The sequence below is a fragment of the Triturus cristatus genome, chromosome 9 (genome assembly GCF_964204655.1).
Source record: "Triturus cristatus chromosome 9, aTriCri1.1, whole genome shotgun sequence".
Taxonomy (NCBI): Eukaryota; Metazoa; Chordata; class Amphibia; order Caudata; family Salamandridae; genus Triturus; species Triturus cristatus.
Genome location: NC_140592.1, coordinates 324,420,969 through 324,436,146, shown reverse-complemented (window position 1 = coordinate 324,436,146; position 15,178 = coordinate 324,420,969). Strand labels below are relative to the sequence as shown.

At 45.4% G+C, this 15,178-nt stretch overlaps 1 protein-coding gene across 1 annotated transcript in view; it reads right to left on the bottom strand.

Moving 5' to 3' along the window:
* Positions 1 to 15,178, bottom strand: part of AMT (aminomethyltransferase) — a 194,883-nt gene that overhangs the window by 36,548 nt on the left and 143,157 nt on the right. The window contains exon 7 of the mRNA XM_085625050.1: positions 5,847 to 6,027. Coding sequence (XP_085481176.1) covers positions 5,847 to 6,027 — 181 coding nt within the window. The remainder of the gene's footprint in view (positions 1 to 5,846; positions 6,028 to 15,178) is intronic.

Sequence of the window (15,178 nt, the reverse complement as noted above, 5' to 3'; positions counted from 1 at the left end):
TCTGTCACCCCAAATCAGGCATCTGATTAGTCAAACCCTCTCCATGCTTGATGGGGGCGGTCGACGGGACGTATACTGGTCCATATTAATTTGGGATGGGGTCTGCGGTGGCACCTTTCCCACCCCATCCTCCACAGGATAAGCAGGAAGCCCAGCCGCCTCCAGGGGAAGGGCCTGGGGCAGCTCAAGGAGAGAGTAAGGGCCACCAGCCACTCGGGCCCCAGAGAGCAGGTCCAGAAAATGAAGGTCAAAGGGGGGGGGGGGGGGGGGGGCTCTGGGGAGGCAAGAAGCGACTGCAGGTGATGCCGGTAGACAGCTGGCTACAGCTCAAGCCTCCATTCAAGGCCCCCTTCCCAAGACCCCTCAATGCCCCTCCAACGCCCCGGAGGCAGCAGTGCAGTGGCAGTTCACATCCAAATCAGCTGCTCACCTGGGGTCCTAACGCAAGCTGCAGGAGGGGGGGCTTCCCTCTCTCACGTCCACTGCATGCAATGAAGTCCAGCCGGCATGCCACAAACACAGGGCCCAGGCACAACTCCCCAGGACCCGGGAGAGGTTAGAGGAGAACTCCCAGCTGTACAAGAGCCAGGGCTATCCCCCTACTTTACCCGGTGCAAGCAAAGTCACTCAAGTCCCAGGATGGAGGGCCCCCCAGCGTCACAAGACCTTAGACCAGCCAATGTCCGGTGTCCGCTATTGTCCCTTCAGCCCCCGCTGGGCAGACCCCACAGTACACCGCCGAAGCCACATGCAACGATCACCACGCAAGACTCGGACGGGTCCAACCTCCACAGTATTTAATGCAGCTGCAGGCCCAAAGGCCGGATCCAGTAGGCTGCCAATATCTGTGTTGCCTCGGGTCCTACTTCACAGCTAACACCTGGTCTTTCACGCGGTCAGTCCCCCCTGGGGGCCCCGCAACCAAACACACAGCCTAGTCCAAGACAGGGAGGAGGGGGAGAGAAAGAGAAGGGAGGACCCAGATCACTATCCAGGCAACCGATGTACCGCTCCTACATTTGACCTGGGCAACACCACCGCAGCATTCCAATGCAGCAACTCTCCGTCAACGAGGGGAAAGGACTCACCCCCGCAAGGCTTCAACTCACGGGGCAGCTCCACACCGTGTGTCCGGCACAGTCCGGCATCGACTGCTGCCTGCACCCACCCGGTCGCCGCCATCCTCAGGCAAGTGGGGGTGCCCTGAGGCAGGGCTCCTCCATACAAGCAAGCAATCATCTTCGCTGGGGCCCGGCCACTCCGTATCACAAGAAGTCTAGCCGGACGGTTTCGCCCAGCCCAGCAGCTCCACAAGAGAGAGCGGTCCTGGCAAAGGCTCGCTAATGCAGTAGGCCTCCACTTTGCTGTGGCGGCCCAGCGGCTCCAAATCAGGTCATGAAAGGGTTCTTTCGATACCCAGAGCCTCGCAAGGAGCCCCGGTGCCCCTCAGATGCAGGAAGGCATCATTGTCGGGCAGGATGACGACAGATCTTCATTGGGCAACGGGAGCAGTACTAGAGCTCGACCGCCATCTTGGCCGCCTAGGTCACACCTGATGTGTGGGTTTCAAATAAATTTGGGATCATGAAAGCATGCATCATGCTTCGAGTCAGTGCTGCTATTGTATAGCTTTTTAAATATATCAGTGATCATGAAAGCAAGATAGCACTGCAGTCTCGAAGCATGACTCACTAATATATTTAAAACACCACACAATAGCAGCGCCGTCTAGAAGCATGACCAGCGCTTTCATGAGCATGAATACTTTCAAAAAGCCACACAATCTGCCCACACCCATTAAAGAGAGGAATGCAGCAAGTCTAGAAGCACGACGTGTGCTTTCATAATCACTAATATATTTAAAAAACCACACAACAGTAGCACCGGTACTTTTATGAGCATGAATACTTTTCAAAAAGCCACACAATCTGCCCCGCAGCCGCGTTCCTATAAACAAAAGGAATGCAGCAAGTCTAAAAGCACAACTTGTACTTTCATAATCACTAATATATTTAAAACATCACACAATAGCAATGCGGTTGGGAAGCATGCCGGCGCTTTCATGAGCATGAATACTTTTAAAAAGCCACACAATCTGCCCCACTGCTGCGTTCCTATTAAAGAAAGGAATGCAGCAGTGGCAAGTGCAGGAGCCACTTGCTGCTGAACTTGTGACACTCCTTAACCCCACAGGCTGCCGTGGAAGAGGAATGCTTACTTGCCGCTCACGTTCTCCTCTTCCACGGTGGTCTCCTCCTCTGCCCGAGATCCTGCAACAAGGACAGGACTGTTTTCATGCCACTTGCGTTTTTAAAAGCAGCAACGAAAGCAGTCTCTCGCGGGATGTGCTGTGCAGTAAAGTGTGTGCGCGCTTCGCACAAGACACTGAACGCTTGGGGTAGCATAGGTGCGCTCACGCACACATCTTACAGGGAACTGTGGTACCAACAGAAACTTGCAAAAATGAGACATTTAAAATAGTTCTAAGCTAACATAGGCCAACAATAAACATACAAAACTGTAATGGGCGGCCAATGGTATGCAAAGAAACCCCACTGGAGATGCAGTTGGTGACAGAGAAACATCTTCAATTAGATCATGTACATATTTTTTAAACCAAGGGCGACCTGATGAGGTTGCTGTGACTGATATCAGTAATTAAACATTACTGTGTGCAATTCCTTCATCAGAAGGCCCATGAAACAGTGTACAACCCATGATCCTAGTTGCTGCATTGACAGGTAGTAAGATAGGTTTGAGTAGATGGGCTGTCTATAAAGTAGTGGTGACAGTTTGGTGGCTTTGTACCTCTGGTACTCTCAGATCCCTTTTAAAACGATCACAAGACAAGATTCTTGGAGGTCAGATTCTGAATTATGGTGGGCTAGTACAAGCCCCGCATTCAATCGGGGTAATGACTTCACTACTTAACCACACAGATCTAATATACTAGATATAAAGAACTCGCAGATTAATTTAACACAAGATCACTGATATGGGAACTAACCTAAGTGTAGAAGGCTGTCCACTGGTCCTGAAAAATATGCCAAAGCTCTCTAGGAAGGGAAGATTCAAAATGCAACAATCTAATTTTGTCTATAGGACGTACTACCAACTTCCAAATTCCTGCCCAAGATGTTCCTTATGATTTCACCGAGCGGACCCAGAAGTGAACTTTCAATACGTGATGTGGGAATGCTCACTTTGCTCTGGAGTCGTACTGTTTCTACGCTGGGGAAATCACTAGATAGGGTTGGAATTGTGAAGCTTGAGTTTAGTTTGCATTATTAACACAACTGAAGAAGAAAAAGCTAGGTACTGCATCTTTAGATATACCATTGCTAATATCCAAAACAAGTCACATAGACACTTGAACTACCGGTTCAACTACAGTTAACTTAGTTATTGGGTCCCTATCGAAGAGAAACCTGCAGATCTAACATGCACAAAAGAAAGGGCAGCAGGGATATGTTACTGGCATTGAAGGAGGTACAAAGGCATGCCTCAATGAGTGGAATTAATGAGGGACCCTGAAAGTTGTTGAACTAATTGGTGAGAACTCTATCACCCCAAGTTCGAGATCTGTTTGCCCTTCTGGCCAATCTAGTAATCACACCACCACCCTTACATCTGTACACAGTGAGTCAGCATTAGCACTAAACTATTATCACACTTATTAGCCTGACCCTAGCTTTCTGATATAGTTGAAGTCACTCCCTATTGTGTATCTCCTTGTTACAATTTCTTTTCCACTTGTGTTCTTTCTCTTAGCTTTACTTTGGTCTTGAATATGGTTGACAAAAGCGGATTGTAAATTGGCAGAAACTCCATGGTTATTGAACAGAGATCATGATAATAACTATTCATAAGATGCCAACCGCTTAAAGGGAATACTGAACAATTTTCATACAGTAACTGTATTATTTATTGTCCATAAAAAGTAATAAATCTATTTAGATAAAAGAAACACTGGATTGTGGGCATGTACGAGGGATCAGTGTTTTTCAGTTTTTTAAATGCACATTTAATGACACTGCTGTGGAAGCCCATCAATTGTCGTAGTATCTAAAACCCTGAATTCATGGTCAACAACTTACTGATGTAATTCAGTCCTTAAAAATATTGGCTCAGTAATTTATCATATGGCATGTTTGAAACCATTAAGATGATAAATTTAACAAAACAAATATAAAAAGAGGAATTATTTTAGAACCACTCCACAAACCTGATATTGAGACAGGTGAGGATTAGGGAAGTGCTTTGGCATAGAAGGATACTTTGAAGTCAGGGTGCTTAAAACTCAAAAGAAGGCACACTGTTGGAAAGATTACGTATGGCTTAGGTTAAGTGAGATTCAGAGTTGTTTTCATCCCTTTCGAAGATAAAATTTGTCCCAAAAGCAATCCCCAGGAACAGCTTTCAAGCAGAGCTTGAGGTATGTAAAGGAAAACAAGTAGTAGCTCCAAATAAAGAGAAGTGTGTTAATGAAACTCATAAGGTGAGATGTGTACTATTTCAAAAGACTGTGGATAAAGAAAAGATCACGTAAAATACTGAAATCAATGAGCGGTAGGCCACAAAGGTCAAATAAAAAAGCCTAGAGGATAAACCAGGTTTTGCATTGACCATAGAAGTTTAAACAGAAATGTCAAAGTAGATTGGCTTTCACTATCAAACAAAAATGTTAAATTGTACTCTGGAGAGCACCATGTTTTTTTACCACTTTGGATGAAGTATCTGCCTATTACCAGGTAAGCCCGCTTCTCGAGTTGCCCGATTTAGAAGTCTTTTTAACACCTGAACGGGCACTTAATTGTCTGTTTTTGCCTTTGATCTTGTGTCAATTGCATCTGTGTCAAAAGTGCAATGCACGGTATGTTGGTAGATCTACCAGGAGTCAAGCTGTTTCAAAACTTTTTTTGCCAAAATATAATTCAACGTAATGTGCATCTTTTTGAAGAGTTGCTTTTTTCTAGGGGAAAACAGATTATGTTGATTGAACAGACTTTTATCGTTATTTAAAGAAAATAAACATATTTATAAGATAAGAGTTAAAAGATGTTTAAATTCTGAAGAGACAAAATTAAATAGCTTTGGAATGCTTTCATTTAAGTAAAATATGCTGCAAGTAAACATTTTATAGAAAAATCACAGAAAAACAATTCTGCCTAGAGTTATCCTGTAATATACATAAAAAGCTATAACAATAAAATCCATAAATATGTTATGTTAATTTCATGTATTTCTTGCTCTGCTGACCAGAATTATCAATCTTTTCTTAAATAACAATCACAACATAGTCAGAACACACAGAACTATAAAGTAAAATGAGTGAGTGGCAGCGAAAAGAGAAAGCCAGGGTCTTTCAAAGACTGTCTCTTCAATGTAGGAAGTTTTAGTGGGTGTTTCATTATGTGGGTGAAGAGTAGTAGCTTTCTGCGTCATTGAGCATGAGGAATCTTTGAGGGTGAAGTGAAGTGGGTGGAATTCAACAGTCTTTCTCTGGCAAGGAGCAGTTTAAAGTCCACAACTGGGAGTAGTAGCTTACTGTTGATGGAATGTGCTCTGATAAGTAATATTCCAAGAAATTAAACCATAATAAGGCATCGGGTTTACAACGGATACCAGCACAAGAAGCAGAACTGCACTGTGGAAAACACATCTCAGACAACTGTGATTTCAGCACTATGATCAACTCTGTCCAAGAAAACTGGTCACAAAATCAAGAACAGCTTTAACAAATGTAGATACCTGGAGCAATGGGCCATAAGAAATGAGAGATATTAAGCCAATAAAGGTCTACAATCAATATGAAAATGTTATTCATCTAATAGTTGCATATTTACCTATGGTCCAAACCAAATTTGCTTCCACTGGTGTTGTGGTCTCATCAATGTCATTTCCGTACAGACAAAGTCCCGCCTCGAGCCGCAGACTGTCCCTGGCAGCAAGACCAGACAGTTTAACCTCGCTATTCTTCAGCAGGGCCTCTGCCAGCTGCACAGCTTGTTTCGCAGGTACAGAAATCTGATGTTAAATAAAAGACCTCAATTTGTCATATTGATAGGAAGAACACACTTTTCCTCATAAGTTACAAAGTACCGCTAGAAGCCTGTGTAATGCCAATTCATCTAAAAACAAGGTACTAAACAATATCTAATCTTCAATCTACGCAGATTTAATGAAAATGTATGTGTATTTAACACATTGTGTGCATTTGTGTGTGCACTCCTACTATCCCTTAATGCCGTCAGCCACTAGGTTCAATTCCTAGATCAACTAGACTATGCACCAATTCACTGATATAACGTTCCTTCCTGGTTATTCTGAAATGTGTGTCATTTATCTAGCTTTTTAAAAGATATCGGTCTATGAATATAGCTGAGCGTCACTCTTCAGGCCTTTTTTCCTTACAAAGATGAATGCAGGCTCTTTGTTCTAAAGTTATTGGTGTTAAACAGTCAAGGGCTTTACTTCTCTCAATCAACTATGCATGTGATCAGGCATGTTCAACCTTCCTTAATTCCTAATGTGTATGTTATATCATTAAATTATGAGCAATCTAATAAATGTTCAGTTTTAGTATTCATTGAATTAATGACAAATGATTGAATATCGATTCAACATCTTTGATACGCAATTCCTTTTACTCACAGCATTTCAGACACACTATATGTCCTACAGGAGTTCACAAAATCACAAAATTTCAGTTATTCTATGTAAATCAAAAGAACATAAAAGAAAAGGTCAGTAAACACAAATGATCACAACCAATACTAATAAATCAAGCTAACCAACATTTCTCATCAACCCTTGATGCTGCAAAGGGCACATCCCAATATTTATTGGTTCTTGGAATGTTAAGCAGTGTTCACACTCCAGTAGCATTGCATTGTTCATTTCTTCTTCCCATGACCCCTCACTTTAAATAGTCCCATGACAGTCTGTTTTTTCCCATCAGTTCTGGATTGCAAGTGTGACTTTTTTTCTATCCTTTCATTTAAACCTTGTGGATATCTATTTGTAAAACATTATGCCAATAACTCTTGATATTCAAATGTTTAATGTTGATATAACGAATAATGGATAGATGAAAACTGACCATTTCATAGGTTATTGATACAATAGCAAGAGAAGTGCTGTTGGGTGGACGAAGAGGAAGACCTGTATTAGGGTGATACAATCTCTTTTATTCAGCGTTACTCATGGTGTTGGATCCTCCATCAGTTTAACAAAATTTAAACGGTGGATTTCTGTATTTAATCCATAGGTCTGCTTCCACAGATACTAGTGGTTGAAACTGGCTTTAGTCTCATAACTATGGCCAACACCTAATACCTAGAATTCCCAGTGCTTTATTTGGTGCTGACCATATTGAAATAGCATAACAGAGCCATACTGCATGGCATTGCCCATGCTAGACTGCCTCTGAACTCCTCTCTTCCTATTTTGAAAACATATTCAGACAGAAGAAAGCATTAATGTATCTGAAGCCAAGCCAACTAAGTATGAGGTGCGTTCATGAAAGAAAGTGCTTAATGTACTAGAGGTAAGTAAGTTATTTTAGGTGATTAACTTTGTATCACTCCTGTGTCTGATCATTTTTTCCCCTACAATTTAAGTAGCTATCTGTACAGAAACTATAAGGAGAACACCAAAAGTATAAGACAGACCAAGCTTCAGAAAAACTCATCAGAAACGGAATCCCTGGCGAGATCAGCAAAACAAGTTTTGTTGTAGAGAAGAGTTTACACACTGCATATTTGCTAGCCACTGTAATACTCATACGCAGCTCAGAAGAACAAGTTACGTACTTTCAGTAATGCCTTATCTGGTAAAGACTATCTAGCTGTAGATCTCAAACCTCAATATATCTCCCAGGCATCAGACTGGATCCAGAAAATCTTGAGCAGTACCTTTGGTTGCAGGACGGTGGTGCCGATTGGCTCCACGTTAGCATCGTAGGCATCATCTGCGCCGGAAGTGATGTGCACAGTGTCCATATAGGCGACACCCCAGTGCGCTATGATCAATTTCTTTATGAATTATCTTATCTTAGAATAGATCCTACAGCCATACCTCCCTGGAGGTGGGTCTGCAAACTGGCTTGGACCAAAAAGTCGTGGAGGACAGAACGGGCAAAGTGCCCATCACAACGGACCTCACTGTCAATGCAATAGTGTTTGGTAAACGGGTGCAAGGATGCCCGCGTAGCAGTTTGACAGATGTCCGGGGTAGGGATTCCATGAGGTAACACAGTGGTCGCAGCTTTGGCTCAGGTAGAATGAGCGCCCAAGCACTCGGGTTGTTGCTTCTTGGCCAGTGCATGGTAAATCTTAAAGCAGAGTACAATTCATCTGGAGATAGTCCATTTCTGCACTGCTTACCCTTTCTTCGCACCAGTGAACCCCACAAAGAGCTGATGGTCTACCCAGTGTTCTTTGGTACGATAGAGATAGACACACTACACACTTTTCGGGTCTATATGGTGGAGTCTCTCTTCCTTTTTGGAGGGGTGTGGTGGAGAAAAGAAGGTTAACAGTGTGATACTTTGGCTGACATGGAAAGGCATCACTACCTTCAGTAAGAAAGAGGCACAGATGCAAAGAACCAGTTTATTTGAGAAGAAACTGGTATACAGAGTTTGGATAGACCTGATCTGTAACTCGCTGACCCTCCTGAGCAATGTCATGGCCACCAAGAGAACCGTCTTGAGAATCTGTAGTCGGAGGGGATAAATATGCATGGGTTTGAAAGGGAAACACATCAGATAGATCAGCACCAAATTCAGATCATATTGGGGCATAACAAAAGGCTTTGAAGGGAACAGGAGTTGAAGACCTTTCAGAAAACAAGTTACAACACGTGACTTGAACAGGAAGGGTTGATTCGGCAACCACAAGAAAGCCAATATGGCAGAGAGATACCCCTAAACTGTGCCCAAGGCAAGGCTTGCCAGGCTAAGGATGGAACAAAAACAACACTTTGGACAAGGGTGCAGATCGTGGATCAATATGTTTTACAGCACACTAAGCCACAAACTTGTTCCAGTGGCTGGCGTATATGGTCTTTTTCGATGGATGCCTGGCTGCCAAGACGACCTCATATACTTTCAAAGGAGATCGAGGGCTCTTAACTGCCACCGCTCAATCATTCATGAAGGTGGAGCGTGCGCAGGTTCGGGTGAGGACCCTGCCTTGTTTCTGTGACAAGAAGTCATCCAGCAGGCACAGCCTGATTGGAGGACCAATGCTCATGCTCAGGAGTTCAGGATCCTATACTCTTCGTACACAATTTGGAGCCACTAGGATGACGTAGTCCCAGTCTGTCCTGATCTTTTTCAGAACTCTGGGAAGAAGTGGTATTGGCAGAAAGGCACGAAAGAGTCCGGAGGCCCACTTGAGATGAAATGTGCCTCCAATCGAGCACCGCCTTGGAAACCCCAACGTTCATAAGTGCTGGCATTGAGCGTTCTCAGCCCTGGCCAATAGATCTAGCCAAGGTTCTCCCAAGTCACAGAAGGAACCTTGTATCACCTCCAGATGGAAGACGCCATTTGTGATCCCCAAGGCATCAATCGCTGAGTTTGTCCAGCCTGACGTTCAGAGGGCCCACCAGGTGTTCTATGACCAGGAAGATATCCTGATGGTCAAGCCTTGTTCAGAGGCACAAGGCCTTCTGGCACAGGAGCCACAACAGGACACTGCCCTGTTTCTTGTAGTAACACATGACAGTAGTGTTGTTCATGAACACCTGAACCAGCCTACCCTTGATGGATGGGAGGAGGGCTTTCAAAGCCAAGCGAATCCCTATCAACTCAAATAAGTTAATGTGGAGCTGAGACTCTGCTGGAGACCAGAGTCCTCTGATCTCTGCATCTCCCAAATGGCTGCCACAACCCAGGAGTGACACATCAGGGTGGAGAAGGGAGAGCGGTCTACAGTTGACCCAATCATGGTAAATCAGCCACCACTGCAGACCTTTTGCACTACCCTCTGATATCTGGACCATGCCGGAGAGATTCCTCTGATCCTGCACCCACTGGGACTTCAGGTCCCACTGCAGAGCCCACATATGCCAGCAGGCATGCTTTACCAGCAGGAGGGCAGGTGACCCAGCAGCCTCAGTCAGTCTCAACAAAATCCAGGATAGATGCTGAAACATCGAAATCATAGCCTGAATACCCTGGACTTGCCACTCTAGAGGATATGCACAGAACTGCAGTGTCCAGAATGGCTCACATGAAAGGGAGCGTCTGAGAGGGACTTTGGCACATTTATAGTGAAACCCAGCGAGTGCAGGTGGTTTGCCATGGTCTGGAGGTGGGTGATGTCTGCCTGGGGAGAGCCTGCCTTCAACAGCTAGTCGTCGAGGTAGGGGAAGACTGGAACCCTTGACCTCCACGCAGATGAGCTGCAACCAACACCATCACTTTTGTGAACACCTAGGGGGGAGCTGATAAGGCCAAAGGCGAACAAAGATAACTGAAAGTGCTTGTGAATTACTGTGAACCTCAGGTAACAGCAGTGAGCCGTCAGGATGTCTATATGGAAATATGCTCCCTGCAAGTCCAGCATCCAATCTCCAGGATCCAAAGCAGACATGACCTGTGCCAAAGTGAGCATTATGAATTCCTCCTTTTTCAGAAAGTAATTGAGAGGGCGTAACTCTAGAATAGGATGGAGATCCCTGTCCTTTTTTGGCACAAGAAAGTAGCAGGAATAGCAACCACAAGTTACTTCTCAAGTCAGCATCCTCTAGACAGCTCCTCTGACCAAAACAGCCTACAATTCCACATGCAGCAGGGAGAGATGGTCCTTAGTCAGCCGATCTGATGGTGGCATGGGCAGTGGGGTTTCAGTGAATGGAAGGGCGTAACCTAGCTGAAAAATTTAGAGCACCCACTTGTTCAAAGTTATTTATTGCCATTTGGGCAGGTGGTGCCTGATCTCATCACGTTGGAAAGGCATATTAAAGGGGGTTGGAGGCTGTGACTACTGGGGGGTGGCAGACTATGCTGATCTCGGACTTTGGGTCCCACATGGCTTGTGGGAGCAGCGTCCCTTGCCACGAAAGGACTGAGGAGACTGTTGGCTATAGTGGCTGGGTGGTAATTAACGCAGCTGGTAGCCCCTACTATTGCCGTAGAAGGAGTGAAAGGAAGAGTGTGGCAGGCATAGTAACATGGCTAGTCTCAATGACTGGGCGGACGCCCCACTGTCTTTGAAGTGCTTGAGTACTGAATCAGTCTTGTACCCGAACAGACGACTGCCATCGAAGGGCATGTCCATAAGGGATGCCTGGATGTACCGCGAAAAACCAGCTGACATCCGCCAGATATGATGACGAAGTGCCACAGATTAAGCAATCGCTCCACCTAGTGTTTTGTGAACTTTGCTGCATCCCAACTATCGACAGCAGCCTTGGATAGTTCAGGCCTTTTCCCAGACCATGGGCAGCACTTGCCCAACTAAGTCCCATACTGTGTGGGTATACCGGCCCAAAAGACATGCAGTGTTCACTGACCACAGTGCAAGGCCAGTGGAAGAGAAAACCATCTTACCCTAGGCATCCAGCCTCTTGGATTCCCTATCCGGTGGTGTAGTAGGGAGCGCGCCAGGGTTAAGTTTGGATGCTGAGGCCTGCACTGCCAGGTTTTTGGGGGCAGTGGTGGCAAGAGATCGTCCTGTGTACAGGAGCGCCTCTGCAGGGCTTGGCCCAAGCCCTGAGTAGGACATCAGTGAGGGCTTACTTGAAGGGGAGGAGGGGTTCCGTGTGGGACAAACTGGGTTGAAGTATCTCCATAAAGACATTGGTCTTTACCTGCACCAAAAGCAGCTCAAGGTTGAGGACTTCAGCCGCCTTAAACACCATCAAGGCAAAGAAAGCCCCTTCCCCCATAGCCACACTAGGAAGAGAGGATAGGCCAGTGTCTGGCAAGGTGTCCAGACCACTGGCATCCACCAGTCTCTCATACCAGTTATCCTCGGACAAGGGTTCCTCAAGGGAATCAGGATAACCATAAGGATCCTCAGATCCACCCCAAGAATATTCCTCACAGAGCCCGGTAGGAAAAGAAGGCACTGTCTCACATCTGGAAGTTCTTGGGCTGGTCGGAGCCGGTGTTGATGCCAGTCCAGCTCCATAGCAGAGTCCAGAATGACTATGTGGTCGGCACCGCTGAAGGGCATCGGTACTGCCAGGAACGTTGTCACTTGGCTGAACTCTGGTGAAGGTTGTGGATTTGTGACTAGAGTCGGTCTGGATCCAGACCCGGATCCAAACGGCCTTACTAGCGAAACCCTTATTGGGACTCCTTCCGAGCCCATGAGCCCAAAGACGATTCAGAGGGTTTGGCTCGTCCACAGATGAGGTTCATAGCCTCATAAAATTCCTTCAATTGATATGGGGTTGCTCCAGCTCCGGGAAATTCAAGGAGGCGCGGAGCAGGCCCTGGCTCAGACTCCATGGAGAAAGTGTGAGAGGGGGATCTAGACTTGTGGCATTGTTCCCATGCCTAGTTTGAGGATTTGGACCGGCACAGTGAATTTGCTTGTTTTTTGCTTGTTTTTCTTCTTTGTGTGCAACTTACCGATGACGACTTGCATCTCAATGATGATCGACTAGAACGACTCCGAGAGCGTGCCTGGGACCTTCCAAGCAACCAGGACATGGAGCGGCACAAAGTCGTCCAGTGTCAAGCGACCAGGAACTTCCAACGCTCACAGCTGGATCACTTTGGGATTCATCGCACGGTAGTCAGGGCAGGTCTTGGAGTCATGGTCTGGCTCCAGGCTCCATAAAAAAACAAGTGGGGGTCTGTCACAGACATTTGCAATGGCAAGCTCCACAAGATTTAAAACCCACAGGTTTCTTAGGCGACATTCCCAAAGGCACACAGGGAGCAAAAGGTCAAAAACGGTCGACAAAGAGTCAGAAAGAACAGTAAAAAATGACTAAGGTAGCTGTTCGGGATCTGCACTGATGATGCAGGAATAAAGCGACTGATGTCAGCACGCTGGGGTAGCGCCTATATACACACCACACATGTCACATCCAGTGCTGACGCCACCGTGAAGCCGATCCGTGCCATCTTCCATCATGCAGAGGTACTACTCAAGATTTTCCTGATTCAGTCTGATGCTTGGGGAATATTCTAAGGTAAGGAATCTGCAGCTTGAAGTTTCTATAAGATACAAACTTCAGAAAAGACACTAAGGTTGCCCTAACTGCAGCCGGCATGAACTCACAACATTCAGCAGGAATACAGGCTTTCCTGAAAATGTAATTTTAAACATAATCCATAAATAGTCTTGCGGTTTCAGTTAGTATAAAATCTCAGTGCATGATCCACAACCACATTATGTGGCCCTTTTGTCAGCTTTAGAGTTGTGAGGCCTCTAAAAGGGAACCAGATAGAGATGTCTTAATCCATGTTCGCCTGCTCATGATGAAGGGCATTTCCAAGACTGGGTGCTCTCTTGGGCTTAGACATCTCTTCGAGAATACTTAGACCATCATATGCTCAGCTTTGAATTCAAGAGAGGTAATCTGGAAAAAAAACATGCCAAGCCATCATTGGAGACCTATCATAGCCACAAAACTAACAATAACCTTTCTCAGGTCCTTCACAGGGAGTGTCCTAAATGGCCACTAGATGGCAGAGGTGGGGACATTGTGAGCTGGTTCAACCATACCTTTGCAACTTCCACAGATGAATTTGCACGTGTTAGATCTTTGAAACACTGAGAAGGATGGAGAACAACCCCAAATCCAACATGACCACCCAAATCCTGCTACAATTCAGGAAAGAGTTGAAGATGCACCCATTTAAAGATTCCTACCTTATGTAGTAATGAACCACAAACTAGCCATCTCTAAAATTACTTCATGACTGCATCCTTGCCTTTGTCGCTCTACATGGCTCAGGCTATTCAAAAAGTAAAAAGAGTTATGATCGACAGATTAAGGTGAGCATTTAATTCAAACATGGCGAACCTTTGGGTGCTTAAACAGCTGAAGAGCCCGAAAGCTCAGAATGCTCAACAAGATGCCAGCCAAATGATGTGACACTGTCCCAAACAATTTAAAGGGATAGGATAGGATAGAACATATTTGTTCTAATTTTCCCTAGATTGTGGTCCCTAATGAAAACTGTGAGATACAGGAGATAACTGCATTCATAGGGACTATGCTGTGGATGTGACCCGCAGTTCTGTGAAATTGAATGCAAGAATTCTTCCTCTGGATTTCAAGATCTACTTGATTTTATGCATTGTCATTCATCGCATTGGCTTTGAAGGATTTCATTTTCGTTAATGCTGCCGCATGTCCAGTGCAGCCACGGTGATTGGAAGAGGTGATTAGGATGTCAAACAGATCTTCAGAGGGGTAAAATTCTTATCAGTAAGAGAATGGAGAAAATCTTAAATTTGCACACATTTTTTTTTTTATCCAGGTAAGGGAGAAGGGAGGCTTTCACAGTCTTTTTATTGAACAACCTGCACATTCATAATTTGCTAATTATACCGTATCTTCCACAGTAATCAGTGGTAGCTTGTGCATTAGGTTGTTGGGGATCGGACCCTCCTCCTAATTTTAGCCTGGGGCATCTCTAAACATATTTGAGACAAAATGCTAGGTTGTGATACGATATTTGCATATCTGCCTGACCCTTGCTGCGCGTGAGGGGCAGGCAAACAGAACCTTTCCGCAGGCCACTCCACAAGTGCGCATTAAATTAGGAATGACGTCACTACATAGGCCTTACCGTTCTATAGCTCACTAGTTCCATAGGATGAATGCAGTCAAACTTAACTAGTGCTAATCTCATCTCCCCTCGGAAGTGTTGGCTGCAGCCTGCCATGAGGCTGTACATCACTCACCTGCTGTAACTCAACCCTTCCCCACTAGCCACAAGATGGGATCAATGACCCCACTCAAAATAGTTGAGTCAAGCTGTGACATGTATGACAGCCATGAAAGTAACATGATGCTGCTACCCAGGAAGGGCTTGATCATGCTTAGCTGCCCTGTTAGCTGTACACATCAGAGCACATGCCGTCCATCACGAATACAGCCTAATCCCCTGCCAGAGCCAGCAACTCATAGGCTGCAGGGCTAGCAGGGGAGAGGCGATATGTAGGAAGTAGGGGCTCCCACTTTAATGAGGCATCAG